The 22,716-nt window shown below is 41.3% G+C and overlaps 2 protein-coding genes across 3 annotated transcripts in view; one reads left to right on the forward strand and one right to left on the reverse strand.

Annotated features, from left to right (window-relative positions):
* Nucleotides 1-851: 851 nt before the first annotated feature.
* npb (neuropeptide B) lies at nucleotides 852-2,253 on the forward strand. Its single transcript, XM_075463612.1, has 2 exons — nucleotides 852-1,238; nucleotides 1,684-2,253. The coding sequence occupies exons 1-2, from the start codon at nucleotides 975-977 to the stop codon at nucleotides 1,810-1,812; spliced, it is 393 nt and encodes a 130-aa protein (XP_075319727.1). The 5' UTR covers nucleotides 852-974; the 3' UTR covers nucleotides 1,813-2,253.
* Nucleotides 2,254-2,318: 65 nt separating this feature from the next.
* gnav1 (guanine nucleotide binding protein (G protein) alpha v1) overlaps nucleotides 2,319-22,716 on the reverse strand; it is a 33,993-nt gene continuing 13,595 nt past the window's right edge. The window contains exons 5-9 of one of the 2 annotated variants that reach the window (XM_075463609.1): nucleotides 22,379-22,507; nucleotides 14,635-14,764; nucleotides 13,382-13,453; nucleotides 7,941-8,028; nucleotides 2,319-3,696 (exon numbers count right to left, since the gene is read on the reverse strand). In XM_075463609.1, coding sequence (XP_075319724.1) covers nucleotides 3,506-3,696; nucleotides 7,941-8,028; nucleotides 13,382-13,453; nucleotides 14,635-14,764; nucleotides 22,379-22,507 — 610 coding nt within the window. In that variant the 3' untranslated portion in view covers nucleotides 2,319-3,505. The remainder of the gene's footprint in view (nucleotides 3,697-7,940; nucleotides 8,029-13,381; nucleotides 13,454-14,634; nucleotides 14,765-22,378; nucleotides 22,508-22,716) is intronic. The other variant, XM_075463611.1, reaches the window with a different exon arrangement.

Here is a 22,716-nt window from a genome sequence, read left to right on the forward strand (position 1 = left end):
CCTGTATATGCTTCCTCTTCATCTTCATGGATAATTTCATCATTTAAGTCAATGATCTCATCTCTTTCTATACTTTTAAGGTACTTCCCATCATCCAGACCACCTCATGAAGCTGTTTTATAGAAAGACAATATAATTACACACCACTTTATTGTCTTTATTATTAAGCCTGAGCCGCTAATTACACGCATGACGCATGACCAGTGAGGTCAGCAAATAAATCTTAAAGGGTTTTTATTGATATGGGTGTTTTTCCTCAAAGCTCCACTTTAAAGGGAGCCTGAACTGAAATGACCTCCATGGAATTTGGATCAATTATTCATTCATGTAAATGGATCTGCACCTCTTTTCACTCCTAATCTGTCACTCATGCTTAAGTCTTTTGAAGACTGCTGATTCTTCTTTGATCGATTCTTTTCTTTTGGTGAATTGAGTGAATAATCAGGGTTTCTCTACAGGTGCATATTTCTCTTTACACTCTTATTATTCTGGGTAATAATCCACTAATCCAGTTTTAAGTCTACGAAGATGTTTTATGCAGACTGGTATTTTTTTTTTTTTTTTTACCAACAATTAGTTTGTTTAATTAGATAAACACACACTGACTTATTTAAGGTTTGACCTCAAGCTTTTATGGTTCACTGATGTTTTACTTTGACCTCTGGTAGCGTCAAAGAGCTGACGTCCTTGTGCCTTTTCCACCCGCCTCGTAACACACAAACACCCTCCCCTGGCTCCACCAGCCCATCAAAAACGGATCAATTTGTATCCCCACTTTTTTTCTAAAGACCTCTCATCATCCGCCCACCTCAGCTCCGATTTGACGAATGTCCTTGGGTCACGATAACGTCGCCCATCCAGCCTATAAAGGCAGCAGAAAGTTTTCAAAGAGCCAAGCAAGACCAAGTCTCAGAGATTAAACGAGAGAAGCGACGTTTTCCTCTGCGTAAACAAGTGCCGAGACGAACCCAGACATGGAGAGGTCCGTCAGATTTGCCGTGGCGTGCGTCGGAGTGTCCCTGCTCATCTCCTGCTATTCAGTGGAAGCCTGGTACAAGCAGTCGACTGGACCCAGTTACTACTCGGTGGGTCGCGCCTCCGGTTTGTTGTCCGGCATCAGGAGGTCACCGTATGTCCGAAGAGCCGAGTCCGAAGATACGCTGACGGACAGCGGAGAGACGGCAGGTAACAGCGTGATCCCCGAGGTTAACAGGGAGATCTCCATCCTCAAAAACATGGTAAGTGCAGCGAAGATGAGACAAACTCCACTCTAATTGTGAAGGAACACTTTTTTCCCCTTCTTTTACAGTGAGAGGAGATGCGCGTAAAATTTGCTTTCTACGCCCCAAGAGACACATTTGGGCTACACTATCGTAGTGAAACCTAAGGGCCTTTTTAAAGCTAATACACCATATATACAGATTAAATTGAGTTTTTGTTCCGGAAATAAAAGACATAACAAAAAGTCAGCTCACGTATTTGTGGAAAAACTTGATGAAATGGCTTTTGAACAGATAAAAAAAAAAAACTATCAGAGGAAAACCTAATCCCGACTGAAGAAATAAGCACGTTTTAGAAAAAAATGTTTTGAGGAGAGATGAAAAGTATTAAAGGACCCTTTTAGGAACTCTTAAGATTTCTGATGCACAGTCATTTTTGCTTTTATTTCTCCACCTCCTGCAGGCCATCTGCGTCAAGGACATCTCCCCAAACCTGAAGAGCTGCGAGCTGCTGCGGGACGGGACGGGCACCTTCCAGTGCAAGGCGGACGTCTTCCTCACCCTCGACTCTCTGGACTGCCTGTCCGCGTGAGTCCCGGTCAGACCGCGCGCTCACAGTCCTCCATCTCCACAGAATCCCGGGAGCGCCTCGGCGTGAAATGAAAAATCTAAATCGATGGATGGATGAGGTTAGGGAGGATGGAGGCGTTACGGAAAAGGAAGAACCCGGTTACTGTCGATGATGGACCGCTGCAGACTCTGAATGTTCTCTTTTTGTTTGAAAAAACATTGTTCAGTTTTGCTTTCATTGCGTAGACAGGAGCGTAAAAGAAAAACAAGACAAAAAAAATCATTAAGAGCGCGTTAGTTAAAGCCATTTTCATTCCAGAAGGCTCCCCATCTTTCCTGTGTTACCCTGACATGTACCTGCCTTGCCAAACTGTATTCAATGTCCAGAAAGTTGACTGCAGAGCAGATTTCCTGGAAATTACTTTTATTTATTTTATCTATTAAAATGAACAAACACTGATAACCTGTTGTCTGGTTCTGTGGTATAAATTTACTGGGAGATTAATCAAAAACAACGACACCCCCACAATGATACTTATGAATGCCTTTCATTTATTTTGTACTGTGGCTCCTGTTCAGAAAACAATATAATACATTAAACAACACAAAGAGAATGTGAGCTACAAGATTTAAAGATAATAAAGAGATACAGCATGAAAGAAACATCAAAATCGGGATTATTTTTGAACATTTCTTATAGGTCTGAAGTATTTAAATTACGATGCATTTGGGCCACTTTACATTCAGGCACTTGGGGGTGTTTTTCTTTTCTATCATCATTCACATCAGACTGCATCAGTCATTACCATATCTTATTACCGGAGTCAGAGTGGTGTGGTCGCTCAGGGGATCCCTCAGATTAAACTCGAGTAAAGTTAACTCCACACATCACACACAGAAGGCACCAGCCTGCTTGAAAAAATAGGCAAGAGTCAGACTGGAACAATAATTGTCATAGATGAAAGGAGGGAAATTAAAACTGAGTCAGATGCTTCAGGGATTTCTATAACATGCACATCTCCATTTCTATTAAGTTTCCCTGCATCATCGCTAATTTAATAATAGTCAGGGGGATGAGCGACGGCACAGATTAAAATACCTGCCGTGTGGGTGATCTCAAGTAAATGCAAACTGGTGCACTGCTTTTACAGCTATCACCGCCTCATTAGGAGGGCGTGACGCACAGGATCTGCACAGCACACAGTGATGGATGAGTGGAAAACACATGATGGTATGCATGGGTGAACTCTGCGCCAAGGAAGTTAACAAACAAACAGTAAATCCTCACCGCCTCCCTGTCCTGCTGCCTCCCTACACACACACACACACACACACACACACACACACACACACACACACACACACACACACACACACACGCACACACACAAAGACAATTAAATGGCACATATATTTTCAAGAGTTCAAAAAGGAGCAACGCCACTGTTCATAGTTTAATTCTGCTGTACAGTAAAAACAAAAACAAACACATTAATGCCCATTTCTTCCAAGGCAAGGTTTAAAAGTCAACATTTTAGGGCTCAAACTAAAAGAAAGGTGTTGGCAAAGTGTTGCTTCAGAGAGCAGACATGTTTGGTAGAGACAATCTTCATATTCTGTTCACTTCCTTTTTTGTTGTCTTGGTAATTTCGCTCTTTTCAGATGAAACGCTGTTAAGAGGTTTGATGAGGTCTCACTTTGAGGCGGCTCAGCCATTACAGGAGCGATACGGCCTCCAGGTTCTCTTTGATTATTGTGTCCATAACCACTTGGAAGACGACCTGGATGTTGGAAGTGTCGGTTGCTGTGGTGAAGTGGTGGTAGATGAGTTTGCTGGGTGTGTTGTTGACCGAGACGAAGGTGGCCGCTATGAAGCGGGCGGCCGAATCCACATCGCAGTCTGCACCTGGAAGAGAGGCCACAGGTTAGAGATCAGTCAAGTTTAATTTATACAACAGAAAAAGTCACCTCAGGGAGAAGTGAAGCCCAACAATCCCCTTTGAAAAAAATCATCTGGTTGTGTGAGTACTGACTTGCATGTGTGTTATGGAGGCAATCAAACCCAGAAATATAAGAATAAACTTGGAATGAGGTTGATCTGCAATACATCAGCTGTCACATCATCCAAACTGTCAGCTACAACAGCAACAGGAGGCACGTCATATCATCCTCAGTCAAGTGTAACAACTGAACACCAGTTTATTCCACCAACTAAGAAACATTCAGATCAAGTACAGATTAACACTAAAATGCAGATCAAGTATCACAATGAAAGTGCTTGCTGTGCAGTAAAATAACGCCCATATTAGAAATATCAAAGATATCATTAATTCATCACTGCTGCATCAGTGTGTAAGCATCGTTTCTAAGATTCAAGGTTTAAGACGTTTTATTGTCATTACAGACTACGATGTACACGAAAACTAACAAAATCAAGAACTCAAGTTCTAGAAAGCTGCAAAAAAACAATAACAATCTAAAATTTAAGGACGACGAAGAAGAATGTGGAGGAATTGGTGTCAATAGCAGGGTTTTCATGACTGTTTTAGATGTCTAGTTCAAAGGTTTAAATGAGAAAAAGGTGAATGGAAATGGTAAAAATCCATAAAAGTCACATTAATGTGCAAATAAATTTAGAAAATCACTTGAAGTGGGTTGTGCCCACTTGGGATACGAGGACATGGAAACAACCTTTTTCTAATCGGATCAGATCAGGCAAAGATTAAGATCACATGACTCACCCGCCGTTTCCGGTCTGAGCTACCAAATAATAAACTGATGCTGAAAGTCATTTCTCAAGACGTTCACAGCAGAATTTGTTGTATTTTCCTCCCAAAGGTTTGTTTCTGGTCAGGACAACTACTTGTTCTACTGTGGCGGTGGCAGTATCGGCTGCAAGCAGCATAACATTATCTATGCCGCCACTCTTTGGTGACACTACACAGACTAATTTACTTGCTTCAAACCATGTGAATGTGTCTGATTTTTTAATGGCAACTTTCCAAAAGATTGCTTCAGATTTGCTTCAATAATGAAGATAAAGCCCATAAAGTTGCTTATAATGAGCAGATCGAGTGACTTTATGAGCTCTTTCTTCATGTGCAGCAGAGTGGACGTGTTTACTTGTGATTTAGAACATAATAACTGTAAAATAGTTAGCAGATTATCTTTTATCGCTCTGGTTAACGGCTTTGTTCTGTAACTGACTGCAGTCTTTCTCACTTCCTTGAACATAGATGTTACTCTGCAGCACAAAAGCAAATGGGCCAACTTCAAAATTCTGTATTTGCACATTTACAAAGGGGTAAGCACTCAGTGTTTCTTTAGACACAGGATCATTTGAACAGTTACCTTTTGTAAACAGTTAGTTTCAAGTACAGAAAATATCTGCAATGACTAATATATCGTTTTACATGGTTTTCCTACTTAAATATGAACAAACAAGCATCCAGTTATCAAAACAACAAATGCAGCTTAAAAAGAAACATCAAAGAGATCCATTCTTAATCAGACCCCGAATTAAACTCGAAGTCCTTTGTGCACCTAAGTGGTGACTGGTTGTAATATTTGTAAAGTACAAACTGTAGGATGCCTGGTAAACATTTGAAGGTCTGATTTTAGTCCAGTTCAAAGACATCAACCCTTTAGAAGAATTTGAAAACACTCCTCAAGAGACAAACTTTACATAGATGAGAGTCAAGAGTAGACATTTTAATGGGGAAAACATTAGTGAAACATGAGTTTTTAGAGGGGAGGGATCTTTAAATGAAACCATTTAGTGCAAATTAGACAAAACAACAAAAGGATCCTTGGGCTTCTTCAACTGCATAATTAATAAGTTAATCATTGTTTTTTAATCGTGGATTGTATCTACAGCTGTGGGATAAATGTGTTTAATCAAAAGTGTCTGAATTGCAATAAAGTGGGACAAAATGGAAATGCTAAATTGTTCTTTCGTAAAAAAAAACAGTAAATGTGCTTTTCACCTCTGGCGTTTCTTTCCACAACTGTTTAAGCAGGGAAGTTGAAACAGAATGGTTCTACCATCACAGCTGCAAATCCGACTGCGAATATGATGATGAGTCCAATATATCTTTCTGTGGTTTTGCTCAGAGTCAAATGGACGCTTGCTCTGCTGGCTGACCCCAATCCAAGTGTGTTAGCGATTCTAATTGAAATTTGCATGAGAGCAGAGGACACACGGCCCCTGATATATGGGAGGTGATACACTGAGCAGACATAAATATTCCCAAACTAACAGCATGTGGGAGACAAACAGCTTATCAGCAGTCTGTTTTTGGTTTGTAAAGCTCCTACTTTTGAGATTATGCTGAGTTTTCCAATCTGAAAAAATACACAGCTTAATATCAGCCATGTTGCCCTGTGTCTCTGCATGCGCAGTGGCTACCGAACAGATCCTGGCAGCGTCCATCAGGAGTTGCCTTAGACTTACTGCTAGGCATCATTTTGGCAAAGATTTAAAAAAAATGGTAAGTGCTTGTGTTTTTCTAGGCTTTTAACTCATTTTTACCGTCTTGTGGTTGATATTTTGGGATTTGACCAGCAGCAGGATGTTGTGCTACTGTGCATTCAGAGAAAATTGTGATAAAGCAAACACCTGTCTGGTGCAAAAGTGATGTGGTGTTGAAATCTCTAATTTTAGCTTTAACTTGAAATACTGCAAATATCTTGAGGTTTGAGATGTTTTAGATGGAGGAAATTTGCTCTTCTAATAAACTGACTGGTCATCGGTACTTTACACAAGCCCACTTATAAAACATATGCCATATCAGGTTTTTTTTAATGGGCTAAAAGACTAAACCTGAGTCAGATAGATGCGCAACATCATGGCTGAGCATTTTAGTCAGGGGATTCACCAACAATAGTCTATTAAACAGATCAGACCATCAGGTTTTCCTATATAGCTCAAATCGCTCGGAAGAACTGATCAATAATATTAATGACTCAGTTCAGATCCCCTGCACTAAAGGAGTTTTTAGGACAGTCAGTCTTGAATCCTCACATTTGGACTCAGGGCTTCTAACACCTCTGAGGAGGGAGAAAGAAGAAGAAAAGATTTTGTAGGAACTTCTGTGTCACTTTGATATGGAATCTATTAAATTATTCACAGACCTAAAATAGACACCTATTCTTCTGATCTTTGCTAGTATGGCTGTGGAAAAGTGAGTGCTGATGTAAATGACACTTCTCTGAGGAAGTAGGTCAGAAATGTGAGTAAAAAATGACTCAATAAAACTTCTCTCCGTCCTGTTACAGCCTTTTTAGAGGCGATGGCAGTGAAAATAAAGAGATAAAAAAAACTAACACAGGGAAACATCAGGCCTGCCTTTTCGGCCACCAAAAGAACAACTGCTTTTGGGTTTATTCAACCAAATAATTCATGGATTAAAAAGAGGCTTCCTGAATTTTTCAAACTTTTAAGTATGGAATGAAAAAAACAAGTAATTCTTGAAAAAATTTGCAAACTCATTTGTTTGCAGTTATAAAGAGCATTCCTATATGGCTTCATTATGCATCTTATGGCGCTTTTCCACTAGCTCGGCACGGCTCGATACGGCTCGGCACGGCTCGGTTTGGTTGTGTTTCCATTACAAACGAGTATACTTCGTGCCTCCTCGCCGTGGGCGGGGTTGTCGTAACACGGCTGCGCGTGTTTCTGCTCACCCTGTGGCTTTTTGTCGCACAGAAGGCAAGAGAAGAGAGCCAGAGAAGACTCCTGGCCGCCAGTCAAAACAGTATTGAAAAGTACCGGAGAGTTTTGTTATGAGCTTCAAAAAGATGACGTTTGGAGGTAAGCTAACGGTTGCTAACGCTAGCTTTTATTATCCGCGTTATGACGCTTTCAGTGACGACACTCATCGCCCAATCAGTGGAAGGCAGTCGGCTGACGTCACGTTTTAGTAACGCTTCGGCCCGCTTGGAACCAGGGCTGAGGTGATACGGAAAATCGTCCCGGTTGCAGGTACGGCGTGCTAGTGGAAACATGCAATAGCGCGCCGAGCCGAGCCGAAGCGAGCTAGTGGAAAAGCGCCATTAGATTCCCTGAGACGAAAAATCAAGAAGACTTTATTGCTGAACTGAATAAGCAAAGAATCTTGTGGAAACATAGATCACTGTCATGAGTCCTACCTTTAAACTGAGGCAAATATAATCGCAGGTGTCGTCCAGTGTGCAAAATCTTGTCTTGAAAAAGGTCTATCTTGTTCATGAATAAAATCTGCAACAACAAACACAAAAAAAACAGCTGAAAGCACAAGAAACTTAAAGGTTCCTCTACAAAGACTCTGCACAAACTACCAATGACAGCTATATTTATTGTTACTTGGAGAGACTCAAATAAAAAGCAAAAATCGGTAGCTGTATTGACACATGCACGAGGTGATGATGGTGGATCAATAACTTTACGCATCAACGTGCAATCAATCCCACATGAAAGAGCTCAACAAGCTCGACGACCGCTTCCATAAATCTGTCTTTGGGCGTTTTCTGCCTCAGCCTCATGGGTACTTCTGGTTTTGCACTCGACCAATTAAAACTACGACTCTGTTCTCTCTTCTCTGTCTGATCACGAAACCAAACACCAAAAGCCCCTGATGATAACGAGGGAAGAGTTAATTGAGGTGGTTACAAATTTTCCTCCCACATAAAAAAGGTATCATTAAACACTTGTTTAATGAGCCTGTTTGGCATGTAAATGTGCACGCCCACACACAACCCTACACATAAACACGTCACACGCCGGCATTTTAATTGCTCATTTGGCTCTAGTGAAGCTTTAAATACGTTTTTTTTATGGTTAAATAAAGAAACAAAGAAACAAAGAAGATAGCTTTATTTAGAACTGAAACTTTGTTGGTGAGAAATTTACACAAAAATATGCAAAATTGTGTCTGTGATGCTACTTGTCATGATCAAACACCACAAAACACTTGAGATTTCATTTATTAACCCTAAATCGGCCTTCTTTAGGATACAGATTGGAGTTCTCTTTCTGCACAGCTCATGAACGGCGTTCATGGCGAAAGGTTTCTGGAAAACACAACAGAGTATCTTAAGTGGGCTTCAGATGGAAGTAAAATGAATAAGCTCATTACACGGCAGTTTTAATGCGATTATTTACCGGAAACAGTAATGGAAAAACGAAGAAAGGGGAAAATGTCACCTCACCAAGGATCAATCTAATCATAAATGGTTGTTTGAGTACGAGTTACAGAGGACTCGGACACAAAGGACTGAGGATAAGATCCGTGTGTGGAAACAACATTTATCAAACACATCAGTGTTATTCCTGTCCCATGGAGCCTTAAAGAACAAATTTACATCTACAAAGAGATTTGACTAGAGTAATTCTGGTGCTCCCCCCACCTAAACTTTAGGTGGACCCCATAGTCTTCACCTTATTCTTTTCTATTTAACTTTCCCTTCACTCTGCACACTTCAGTCCTTTTCATCAACAGAAATACTCCAATTACTCCACAGCTGTTGGGCGCATCGGTTACTGACAGGAGGAGGATGACTGCAGGGAACTGCTCGGCTGCTTTGTGGCAGTCATTGCTGCTTGATGCTTGCGGATTTTTTGGAGGACCCAGAATAAGCCAAACCCCATTTCCATCTCCTCATTTGGATGAGGAGTTGAAGCTGGTGCGGTACCACAGATTCCTGTGAGTTCACCTGGACAACAGACTGAACTGGAAATGTAACACTAAGGATGTCTACAACAAAAGGTCGAGCAGACCCTACGTCTTGAGTAAGCTTAGGTTCTTTAATATCTGCAGCAAGGTGCTGCGTATATTCTGTAAGTCTATATTATCGAGTGAAATCTGCAGCAGCATCAGAGCCAGAGACTCAAAGACACCTGAATCAACTGATAAAGAAGGCTGGCTCTGTGCTGGTGACTGCCGTGAAGCCCAACAGAGCTGATAGTGAAAAGAAGAATGCTGCAAAAGTTGCTCAACGTGATGGAAAATGCTAAAAATCCTGCGTTGTTATTTCTTTTTTTAAAATGTACCCTTTCTTTTTCTAAATAATAAACTGTAACAAATGAATTTCTCTTTGGGATCATTAAAGGGCTTGTCAGTTTCAATTTAACTGAAACATAAAACAAAGCGTGAGTGAGTGGCGTTTTGATAAATTACTTTTGGTCTGAGCAAAGACACATAAAAAACTAACTCAGCGAGGCAGCAGTAGATCCCAGTCCTCCATTTCCTCCCATCTCGGAGTCAGGTTCCTTTGAGCAGAACAATAACCAGCAACCAGGAGTGCAGAAGCTATCTTGCTTTATGAAGCTGTAAGAATGGTGTTGCTTATCGTTTGCCAGAAATTACACAAAAGGTGATAGCTCATGCTCAAACCTCACTGGTTTACACAACTAGGGGCTTGAATAGAGGGGTGTCCAGCTGAGTCATTGTCCTGCATCTTGTAGATAATTTACAGTTGCTTTCGCACATGGATGCCAGAACCTAAAGTTTTTCAGCAGACTTTTCCCCAGAGCATCACGCCATCATCACTTTTCTCGTGGTGCTTCCTTCTGCTCTCTCCTCCCAAGATAAATGAGGCTCACACATTAAGCTGTCCACATCATCTCAAAGGGAAAGCAATTAATCGGACCAGGCCGCACTCTTCCATTGCTTCATAGTCCAGGCGGTTGTGAACAGGGGTCAGCGCGGGCGATCTTTTTGGTTTGCCATCTGGAATTCACTGTGCGTTCCGGCTCCTAATATAGCAATCATTGAAGTTTTCAGCTGTTTCTGTTGCAGCAGCTCTTGTGTTAACTTTGATCAAATAAGCCAGCCTTCACAGACTGTCCCTGCCTAGACCAGTTTATATAGATACTAACCTGCATGCAGGTATACCTAAAAAAAAAAAAACCTGCATCTTTGCTCTGATATTCTGACTCTATCATCAATCAATCACATTCTGATCTTTTATTTTGTGACTCAGATCTTTCCTTTTGCCAATTTCTTGCTGCTTCCAACTACCAACTTCAAAACTCGATTGTTTGTCCGCTGCCTTATATTTTCCTCCCCACTGAGAGGTGCCACTGTGACAATGTATTTGTTGTTATTAACTTCACTTGTTAAAAAAAACAATGCACGTTCTTAGCTGCTAGCACCCATATACGACAAGCAAAGTAGAAATGCAACTATTTTATGAACAAAGAGTGAGAGTTTTAAAGGCCTACAGAAAGCTGACACTACACCCAATACATAAGGATAATACATACACAGAGGAACAATAATGATCATTGGACTCTACACCAAAACATTTCATAAACGCATGAAATTTGCGATTTTGAATTTGCCGCTTGGAAATCCTTCCTGGAATTCCAGACTGGGGGCGGGGCTTCCGTGTGACGTCACAGGTGCCATGGGTTTTCCTGGCTGCCGCTATTGGTATGCTTGTTGAGTGGTGAAGGCAATAAAACGTTGGGTTCAGTGCAGTTTTTATTGCGAGTAGATGTACGAATTGCTGTGGGTGCGTGCGTTGCCCTCAGCACCAGCAGCTCCCTGCGGTGCGGACACTCAGGGGGAATCCACCTGGCGGAGAGCGGACATACCGCGGGATGGTTGCCCTGAAATCAGCGATCATCAAGAGCTCTTGATGCTCGCTCTGCCGAGATTTCCACTCTCCACCTGAGTGTCCGCACCGCAGGGAGCTGAACACGGCGGGATGGCTCCGGCTGATTTCACCAGAGAGGAGGCAGACGAACAGGGAGGCACAGACACAAGACCGCAGGTCTCTCTGCTTCCTCTGTCCCCGGTGGTGTGAGCTGCTGTTGCTGAGGGCAACACACGCACTTCGTACATCTACTCGCAATAAAAATTGCACTGAACCCAACGTTTTATATTTCCAAGCGACGTCCCCCGGCAGTGGCGGCACACATCGAAATTTGCCGTGAAGAAGCTGACCAGGTCTGGCAAACTGCTTGCCTGGCTGACGCGTCCACATCTCGATGAGATGGTGGTCTGGGAACTAGGTGTGCATTTTCTCGTATTTGAGGCGTGGTTTACGAATGCCTAGAGCCGTTTATTGGGCGCTACGAATGTCTATCAAATGACGTCAGGTTCTTCCCATGCTGCTTTGCGCGCGATTCATAGCCAATTGTATCACTAGCCCCTTTCACACTGCCGAATAACCCGCGTTTAATTCGCGAATTTAGCGTGTCCGCTGTTGCGTTCACACTGCCGACCCGGGCTGCCGCGTCAACTCGACTCGCCTTTCGACCCGCGTCGGACCCTAGTCTTTTTGCCGAGCCGAGTTTGATGTGAACACAATCGACGCGGGTCGGACGTGGGCGTGACGTGAGGAGTTTAAAAGACAGAATGGACAGCTGATTCAGAACAACAGCGACAGGTGAGGACAAGTTTTACTCTGTTTTAGCCTACATCAAGTTCGAGACATTTTTTAATATGGCCAACTGGGGAGACAAGGAGGTCCGCGAGCTCCTCAGCCCCCGAGCAGAGGACGTTATTTACCGCCACATGTTGGGGACGGTGAAAGATGGACCTCTGCTGGAAGGGCTGGCGAGAAAGATGGGAGAGCGCGGTTTCCCACGCAGCAAGACGCACCGTAAAGTAGCATCTCCATGAACTGCATATACAATTGCATAAACGAGTTCTCAAGGTGTCCCGCCATCGTTTGTTTGAAAATTTTGATGCAGACAGGTGTATTTAACCCTACCTCCGACGCATGGCTTGTGCCAACGTCATTGCACACGCACAGCATTTTATGTGTTTCGTGTGACGCTCTGCCACTAGGCAACGCCCCCTGAACTCGGCTTCAGGCGACACGGGTCACCCTGACACGCCAAGCGTTCACATTGCTCGACGCGGGTCGAAGGTGCAATTTGGACCCGCTAAGGTAGCGGGTCGCAGTGTGAAAGGGGCTACTTATACCAGATGACGACAGAAATTCGACGAGGAAGAAGAAAAAAATGGAAAATAAAAGTAAACTTGCGCTCTAAGCTACTTAAATTGACAACAAAGTAGGCCTATATGCTATATTCTACATGAATTTTTATGTTGTAGAGTTGTGAATTTATTTTAATAATGGATAATGGTTGTTCCAGCAGCTGGCACTCGCGACGTCACGCAACTGTCGTTCGAGTTTGCCAAATTCGAGTCAAATGTGGTGATAGTTTATTGGGCCTAATCAGGACTATCCAGGGGCCTAAAATTATTTTAAAATCATAAAAAAAATCCATGGTATATAAGGAATCGATCTGCTATTTCAGTTTTGTGCAAAAAAAAAAAAATCACCTTTCTGTAGGCCTTTAAGCCCCAGAGAGCTGCTGCTGTGTAGGTCAGTGCACACAGCAGCAGACACACACAGATCGACATTATTATGCAGTTTACAACCCATTTCTCATTCCTCCAGAATAAAAAGGCCTTATAAACGAGCAAATGTACGACTAAAACATATTAAACAATATCTCTTTCCAAATTGTGCTCTTGTGATTTTTCAGAACATTTGTTTGCAAACAACCAAGTGGAAACAATTCAATGAAACAACTTAAATTCAAATTATACGCATCTGTCCTCCTGAGGTTGGGTAGGCAATACATTTCTCACCATGGATGTGCTGCGGAAGAAGACATTATTGCAGATGGAGGAGAAAAGCTTCATGCTCTCCTGAAGACGGTTCTGCAGGGAGAAGACAACAACCGTTTAACAGCTGCAGAGGAACACACAAGGCAGAAGCTTAGTCATTCTGAGGACCAAACACATTATATATTCCTATTTGGATGACAACACTCTTAGATGGAGAGCCAACAAAACAAGTCACAATGTTCTCCAAATAAAAATCAAAGTCTCCCGAGTCTTCCATCTGTCATCAGTGTTCCGAGTTCTGAGACTAAGTTAACATCTTCATACAAATACATAAGAATCTTTTATACCTCACATGCAGCAGCCAGAAGTTGAAAACATATTTTTTCGGTAGAATCAAATCTCATCTTTCCTTCGAGGCCACAAACTGCAGACTGCCACTTTTGTGTCTGTGCTGGATTGCGGTAAGATCATTTATATGCATGTATCTTGCATATAAGTATGTCTTCCAAAAACAGTGTGGGGAGTTATTGTCTTCACTCCAAAAGTTTTCTCCTTTTAACTGTGCCCAGATCCCTGTAATTCACAGGTCTCAAAATATGTTGCCCATACTCTTGACATTAGCTCCAAAAACTTTGGTTTAGGGAGTTCAGGTCTCACTAAACTTACCGCTTTCATACAAGAACTGCTTCCCATTAATCTGCTGGGAGCTGAATGTCTCAGTAGCCTTTTTAATATATCAATTGCATCTACTATCAGCCCAAAAAAGATGTCCTCATCAACCTGCTGCTGTTCCTCTTTGGTAAATCACACAAGCCAGAGAGAGGAGGGGTCTCAGCCCCGCATCAGTGTGTGCTTACAGAGCGTGTTTTGCTTCTCTTAGCACCACCTATGTCTCCTCTGTACTGTAACACAAGACATCGATGCCCAACAAAGGCAGATCAGTCCCAGGCTAATAGGAATAGGTGAAAAAGCCTTGTGTCACGTCAGAATGAGCCTCCTGTGTGGCTTCTTACGGTATCCTCAGGTGAAGTAAAAGATCACATTTTTCTTGAGTGGACTACAACGACACTGCATATGTTGTGCTATCATACCCATATGAGTATAAAACTGACTTAAAATGTCAAAAAGCAGTATTTTCAGCTGCTTCCATCCTCCACCACTATGCGCTTATTTTCTAGAGTTTTTGGTATTCTTTCATGGTTGCATGTGTATATTACTGGAAGTTTGTTGTGTGTGCACACTCGTCAGAGTGATCTAGTATAACTTGGCGGTACCATGGAGGGGTCTTCCACCAGAGTCATGTCGTATCCACTGAGCGACACCACAAACAGCACCGCTCTGACATCCTCGAAACACCCGATCCACTTCCTTCGCTCAGTTCTCTGGCCTCCGACGTCATACATCCTACAAAAACAAAGAGAGATGAGACTGTTTGACCAAGAAAATAGATGAAAGAAACATAGTTCAGAGAAAAAGAGACAGCAGCACAGACACAGAGACGAGCACTGACTTTCCGCTGTTTGTGGACACGTATACACAAGTTAACTTTCCACAAAAAGTATGAATCATGATGGGTTTTTTTGTCTTATTTTGCCAGCTGTGAAACACAAAGACTCCCAACGCTGACATATTATCACGTCACCACTTCAACTTGCTATCAAACAGCTGCTTTTTTACACTATCAGCACAAACCAAACATTATAATTTAATTGGAATCAGGGTAATCACCATCTGAAGTCCAATATTCATTCGACCTTTGGGTCTGTTTTGGTTGCCATGAGCTGAGGGAAAACTCTGTGGGTTCATCGACCACAACTACCAACACTCACAAGGGTGGTGAGAACCAAAACACTAGTAGAGCTAAGGGGATTTGCTTTTACTTTTATAATCATCATATCATTTTCATTGGTTAACATTTGCTGTTTATTCCACAATCTTTTACGATGCATGTGCAGTCACTTAATCCAGTGTTAACAAGAAACTTTAAAAGAAAATTCTAAAGAATCTCCTGTAAAAGAAAAAAAACCCAACCCTGTAATGATGATGATGTGTATGAATATGATGTTTCATTATCGCTCGGTGGTCAAACAGTACATCACATTTGGTCTAATTCTAACAGACGGATTAGAAAATAAAAATGACATCTGATTATTTTTGAGGTTTCTGAGGTTTGATCTGAAGATCATCAGTGCCAACCTGGATGAAGACTAGGGCTGAGCAATTTTATCGATACTGCGATATCGAAATATATCGAAATTTCGTTTCCCGATAAAGTATCGATTTTTCAGCCACAAGTATCGATTTTTTTTTTTTTTAAAGCAAACTTTATTGAAAAGTCTGACGTTACAAATAGTAAAAACACAGAACATTAGGGTAATACAATACAATGCCAGGGGGACACATAAAAAACAGTGATAAATTAGTTCATAAAAATGTTGTATAAAGTGCATAGCTCTCACGTTTGTGACATGTTCATTTGTTTCTGTTTGTCTGGCCGTGTTGTCCTTCCAGTTCAAAGGTTGGACCACCAGTCCAATCAGCAACGATTCATGTCAAATCACACTGGCCCTTTGTCCCCCCCCCCAGAAAATTATGTAAGTGTATCGAATCGTATCGTTGGCTGAATATCGTGTATCGTATCGTGAGATTAGTGTATAGCTACAGCCCTAATGAAGGCTGGGAAAAGATTGTGGCTTGGGAAAATTTAAAAATGTAGATAAAATTCAATTTTACTGGTTTAATCAATTAGGTTGACATTAGCCAATCCACGGTATCACCAGACATGTGGTGAAGTTAAAGAAATGAATAGTTATTGGAAGAAGTTGCCAGAAGCCATGCCTCCCTGTGGTAAAATGGTTCATATATTGTTGTTGTCCTTTATTGTGGGCCCTAAGTTCTTAAATTCAGCTTGAAATATGAACTTTAGGGGCGCACCGATTGCAGTTTTCTGGCCAATCACCGATCTTTAAAAAGCCCGACCTGCAAATTCCGATTTTGGCTGATACCGATTTTTTTATAACTGACACTGTCAGGTGTTATAAGGTCAGTCTGACAGTATACACCTTCATTGTACCAATCTTATTTTATTAAAAAACATTGAACAATACCCGTGAATCAGGTCGGCCGATCGATCGGTGCACCCCTAATTAACTTGTCTTCTATTTGGCAGCTTTACCACTGTTTATGATAGACTGTGAATGAGGAATGCTTTCAAAAGGCAAACATTTAAATGATTACTTTTGTAAGCCTTGATCTGACTGAGGATCAGCTGTACCAACTTTGGTTGAGAAATGTAACACGATAAAAATTGATATGCTTGATGCAACGAACCCAACAGTATTTAAAAAAAAAACATAAATAAAGAGCCACATACTTCTGGTTTGGTCTCAAATTTCAAATCTTTTTTGTCATGCAGTTATAGAGATTGAAATAAACTGCAACAGAAGAGGAAGGAAGAAAAAGATGAAGGCAATGACTTTTATTTAACAAAAAAAATATATATATCAGAGACCTACTAACATACACAATAATGTAATCAGATAGCTGTTTGTTATTGTACTAATAATGATAGAAAAGCTGTTTATTCATAAAGAGTGAAGGCAGCGCTGCGCTTATCTGTGTCCGCTGGCAGTTTTATGAAACAACATCTCATTGTGACTGACGTGTCCTTTATCAGGACTCAATTTCTCCTTGAAATTGAGTCCTGATCGATAACAGATTGTATTGGTTTTGAATAAGGTCAGGCATTTCTAAATCATGCAATTAATAGCTTCTCACAGGAGAAGGAATGTTTCAAACATATGCGCCAACCTACCCTTTTCAATTTTCACCGAGACAATCACAACATTTTCCTTGAGACAATCACAACACGGCAGCACAAAGAGCGTAAAGGTCAATGTTCTCCAGAAGGATGAAACTCAAACACAACAGGAATAAGAGCAGACAAACACACAACAGTCCGTGCCACTTCACTCATTTTCAAAGCCAGATGTGGCATCCCCCAGCTCCAGCCCCCAGTGAGCAATCCACTGAGTTAATGCAACTCTTTCTTGAGAGGGGAAATGAAAATGTGGCGGCACAGTCGCACAACAAGGGAAACACACAGGAAAGGAGGTGCAATATAAAATCAAGATTGAAGCCAGGCACAAGGGTGATGTGTCATTACAGGAATCTGGTCACAACCATCATTTGCACGAGAGCAATTTAATATCCAACTTGTTATAAATGTGCCTCCTGTGTTACAGCTGCACACACTGAGCACAAGTGCTTTAAATTCATATTTAAAGGGAAAAAACACCTAAAGCAAAATAGAACAAGAGCTCATTGATAAAATGAAGAAAGACAAAAAATAATCTCCCCATAGTTACCATGAGAGGGCCGGGCCAGACCAGGCCCTGCGGGAGACCCGCCAGCCCCACTTACCACTGGAATGCTGAAATTAGTGTCTGATTTTGTCAAATTGTACACAGGACATGATGTCCACTAACCACTGAGAGTGAGTGAGAGAAGCAGCCTCCCTCCAGTGTAAGAAGGACAATGCGTCTCGCAAAGAAATATGCAAAAGAAAAAGCAAGTTTTCTTCAAAAGTGGGTGGCTGATGATGGAAAAGTCCTTGGATACGAGGCTGACTGTAATGTTCCTAAAATCAAAAACAGTTCTTTAAGTTCAATTCTTTAAGCTCCGGTGACACCTCTCTCAGAGTAAAAGCTCAGTAGAAAATCTCAAGAAGATGCAAAGATAGACGCAGTTTATCCAGAGCTGCAGCAGCATGCTGCAGCTAGTGTGGCATCACTCTTTAATCAGTATCTATGGGTCAGACCACCAACTCCATTTTGATCTTAACTACGTACCTGTAAACTTTTGTAAATGTCTCTCGTGTGCACACATACACACAGACCTACAACATAAAAACAATACCAAAATCAACTATACTACAAAACAAAATCTACCACAAACTCCCAGGGGATTGGTAACAACATGACAGCATTACACTGGTTTGTTGGACAATAGTTTCTGATAAACACAACTTTCGGAGATAATTATGCAAATTCATTGTTTTTGACTGGCAGGCAGACGTTGCCGACTGTTTTCCAGACAGGTAAAATAAATCAATCTTGCCTCTTTTTGTCCTCGAGTTGCTGCTGTCAGTGTCAGAGCCTCCATGAGACAGAAGTTTAGTAAATATACGTTTCTGTAAAGACAAAATGAGATGTGCCAGCTAAATACCCGCAACCACACAGCAGAGTCATTCAGCACAGGACTGAAAGCCCTTTGCTGTGGGTGTTACTGTGGGTATTTTTTGACCAAAGTGAAAAGGCCTTTGGTCTTTCAGAAAATAACTTGAAAACATTTTAGGTCAGTTTAGATTCTCAGTCAGCGAGGTCGTGGTAATCCTGCGAGCTTGAATAAAGTAATTTTTAAACAAAATATAATGTGAGAAAAACTTGACATCTTGTAGTTTGTCTCTAGCACGTTGAGCACATGAGGCATTATAGCTGAGAAAACAGTGGTACAGAGTCATGTGGTGTCTCACAGTAACTGCTAAATTAAACACATTGCTGGTAAGTTAATAAATTAAAAAGCTATTAATTCCTAAAAATGGAGCAGGACCCTAAAATCCAGTATCTGTCAACCCTTTTATTTTCAAATGTATGTATGGCAGCTCACAAACCCCTTAAAGTTTCCTGGAAAGCAACAGTTAATATACATTAAAATAAATAGACTCATGAAATATTGTCATAACTCTGTAAACTTTATTCATTTTATTGCTGTTGCACACCAACTAAATGATGCTGCTGACTAATCTGAAGTTATTCATTGGAAAAGTTTAGGATGATATTTTATGGGTAAAATAATACGAAAAAATATAACGATTTGGGGCAACAAATCTACAACAGTAAGAGTACCAAAATGTTTTGTTTCTAGCTGTGCTGAGGATATTTTTCACTAACCCTCGAAAGAATTGAAAAAAACCTGTTTTACAAAACAGATTCAGCAGCAAAAACAAACCAAAGAAAACCCTGAAAGAGCCAGAGGAATCTCAAAGTCACGGTCCTGGACAGCACTGAGGGGGCAGATTCACATTGTGCTCACTTCAAGTGCAACCTCAACACTTCCAAAACAAAACCAAGCCGGAGCAGAAAACTCCATAATGAGTCTGCAGTCGCCTCTAAAACCTCACTTCACTGTAAACTCAGACAAACATTTATTTATTAATTAAACAATACACTTTCTGAATTAAAAACTCCCTTTCTGACAGCTCTTCAAATTCATTTCATATCCACTTTGCAGATGAGTTTAGAATAATTACATGAAATTATGTTAAGCTGCTCAACAACCCCAGGGAGGTTCTAATGTTGCTGCGTGTCAATCATCTAAACCCAATTATTTATCTCCTCAAGAATTCAGGCGGATAAGAGAGGGCGTGTGAGAGCATCCTGCAGCATCACCTGAGACTCTGCTCCCCCAGCTCTGATCTGACTACGCCATTTCATGATGATGTCAGTGTTCCACAGAAAAAAAGAATAAAAAGGCAAATAAAATCAGATGCCGGCATCTGGGTGACGAAACAGTGACACAGTCAAGTGAGAATGACAGGAAAAAGAAGCAGAGACGTACAAAAAGTAGTTTCCCAGGCTAAAGCTCTAAGATGACAGAGTACAATGTTTATATGCTACACAGATGAAAAGATGAGGTCATGTATTGTATTATTATGATTCCACATGAGATGCAATGTTGGACCGGGATGACGGACAGCTTCATATTGTGGTAGGATGGAGGAGGAGGAGCAAAGAAAAAGGGGATCCAGTTTTCCTGAATGTGATCAGACCGTCACAGGTTGCAAACACGAGCAAAACAAAAGAGTCATCTCAATAAAACACTGAAAAGTACAGACAAAAAAAAAGTCTTTATTTAAGCAAGAAATTTCAAAGTGCAACCATAGTTCCAAAAGAGTTGGGACGCTGTTAAAAATAACATAAAATTTATCTCTTATATCTTATTCACAACAGAACATAGAAAACACATCAAATGTTGACATTTGCATTTTACCATTAAATAAACAAATATAAGCTTTTCCATGTTCACCACTGTGTAGCATGCCCTCTTCTTCTAACAACATCTGTAAACATCTGGGAACTGAGGAGACCAGCTGCTGGACCTTTGGAAGAGGAATTATGTCCCATTCTTCTCCAATAGGATTCTAGTTGCTCAGAAGTTCTGGGTCTTCTTTGATGTATTTTAAATGTTTTCAGGTGGTGAAAGCTCTGGACTGCAGGCAGGTCAGTCCAGCACTCGGACTCTTGTACTACGAAGCCATGCTGCTGTTCCGGTTTAGCTCCATCTTACTGCAATATACAAGGCCTTCCCTGTGAAATGCATCATCTGGATGGGAGCATAGCTTGTTCTAAAACCTGTATGTAGCTTTCAGCATTGATGGAACCTTTCCAGATGTGCAAGTTGCCAGTTCCACAGGCACTAATACACCCCCCATACCACCAGAGATGCAGACTTTATAACTGACTGATAAGTTGGATGATATCTCTCCTCTTTATTCTGGAGGATGCAGCGTCCATGATTTCCAAAAGAAATTTCAGATTTTAATTCATCTGACCACAGAACAGTTTTCCACTTTGCCTCAGTCCATTTTAAATGAGCTTTGGTCCAGAGAAGACGGCAGTGTTTCTGGATCATGTTCGCGTGTGGCTTCTTCTCTGCATGACAGAGAACCTTCATCTGTGGAAGGCACGGTGAGCTGTGTTCACAGACAATGGCCTGAAGATCACAGACATCCAGTGCTGATTCACATCTGTGTCCCTTTAAAACAGAGACGTCTCCAGATTCACTAAATCGTTAGTCTGAAAATGCTTCTTAATTTGTAGAAAGCCGTTTGCGGATTATGGAACCTCTGCCCATCTTTATGTCTGAGAGACTCTGCCTCTCTAAGCTGTTCTTTTTATACCCAATCATGTTACTGACCTTTTGCTAATTAACTTAATAAGTTGCAACATGTTTATCCAGATATCTATTTTAGTATAATTTGCTTTTCCAGCACTTTGTTTCAACTGTCCCTTTTTAAAATGTGTCACTTTTATTAAAGATGAGCTAAGATTTTTCATGAAACAGTAAAATTTCTCTCTTTCAACTACTGATATATTTCTATGTTCATTTGGTTTTTTAGGTTTTTAAAGCTTTGCGATGTTTGTATTTACATTAAACACAGCATCCCAACTTTTTTTGGAATGGAAGTAGCCCATTTCATTCCAGTATTTGTATGTTTTACAACACTTTAACACTTTCAGTGAAGCATGTCAGACTCAGCAGCATCATGTATATTTTAAGTTTGCTTCTACTGATGCCATTTTTAACTCTTGAGTGAGGCCACAGGAAATACCCTTTACTCATGAAATGTTTCTTACTTTTACTCAAAACTACGGTGTTACCACAAATATAAAAAAGTCTACTGACCAAACCAACCGACCAGGAAAAGAATAAGAAACAAAGTAGTAAAGTCTGAGTGATTTGAAAGGTGTTGGCGTTTTATTGTTGGACTTGTCCTGCATTTCTCACACTGCAGAGAGCTCATTAGGATCTATTGTCCTGCTATAACCACCACACGCGAGTCCAACCATTGGAAGATAATACGGAAGGTGTTATTATGTGAAACTAGCTCATTGATCACAGATGAATATGGTCATCTGACAGCCTCCTCAGCTCAGAAACCTGCCCTCTGCTGCTCCACTGATAAGACTGAGCCAATGCTGCTTTTGAATGAGTGTGTGCGCGGTGAGTTGATGACGACTATCAGACATGTCGACATATCGAATGAAGCCACCCATCTCAATCTCACATCTCAGGCCAATCACATAGCTGTAGACAGAGATAAGAGCGTTGCAGATAAAGGATTGATGTAAGCTGGCAGGACATTCCCCGCCTGATGACAGCCGCTCTGGGCGAGTCGTGGTTATGAGGAGCCGCGTTCTGCAGCTTTACGTGTCAATAAAAAGAGACAGTGTCTACCTGAAGATGAGGTGGTTGACTTTAAACTGGGTTTCTATTACGCCCGTCGTCCTGAGTCGTACTCGCAGGACGTCTGTCTCCGTGGGCACGTAGTTTGGAGACATGATGCGGGGCATGTTATCAAAGAAGCTACAAGGAGAGGAGAGAAAAACAGGAAGAGGAGCAAAAAGGTTAAAGAGAGCAAAAGCAAAAACAACCTGCAGTCAAACTTGTGATCAAAGGAGAAATCAGGTTTCAGTCACTGCTGCGGAGGCTCGTGCGATGTGTGCGTCGGGGTTGTGTCGACAGTCATTTGGTGAGTAGGATGTGCAGTGATAAGTCGGGAGCCCCGGGGGGAC

The sequence above is a fragment of the Odontesthes bonariensis genome, chromosome 4 (assembly GCF_027942865.1).
Source record: "Odontesthes bonariensis isolate fOdoBon6 chromosome 4, fOdoBon6.hap1, whole genome shotgun sequence".
NCBI classification, from domain to species: Eukaryota; Metazoa; Chordata; class Actinopteri; order Atheriniformes; family Atherinopsidae; genus Odontesthes; species Odontesthes bonariensis.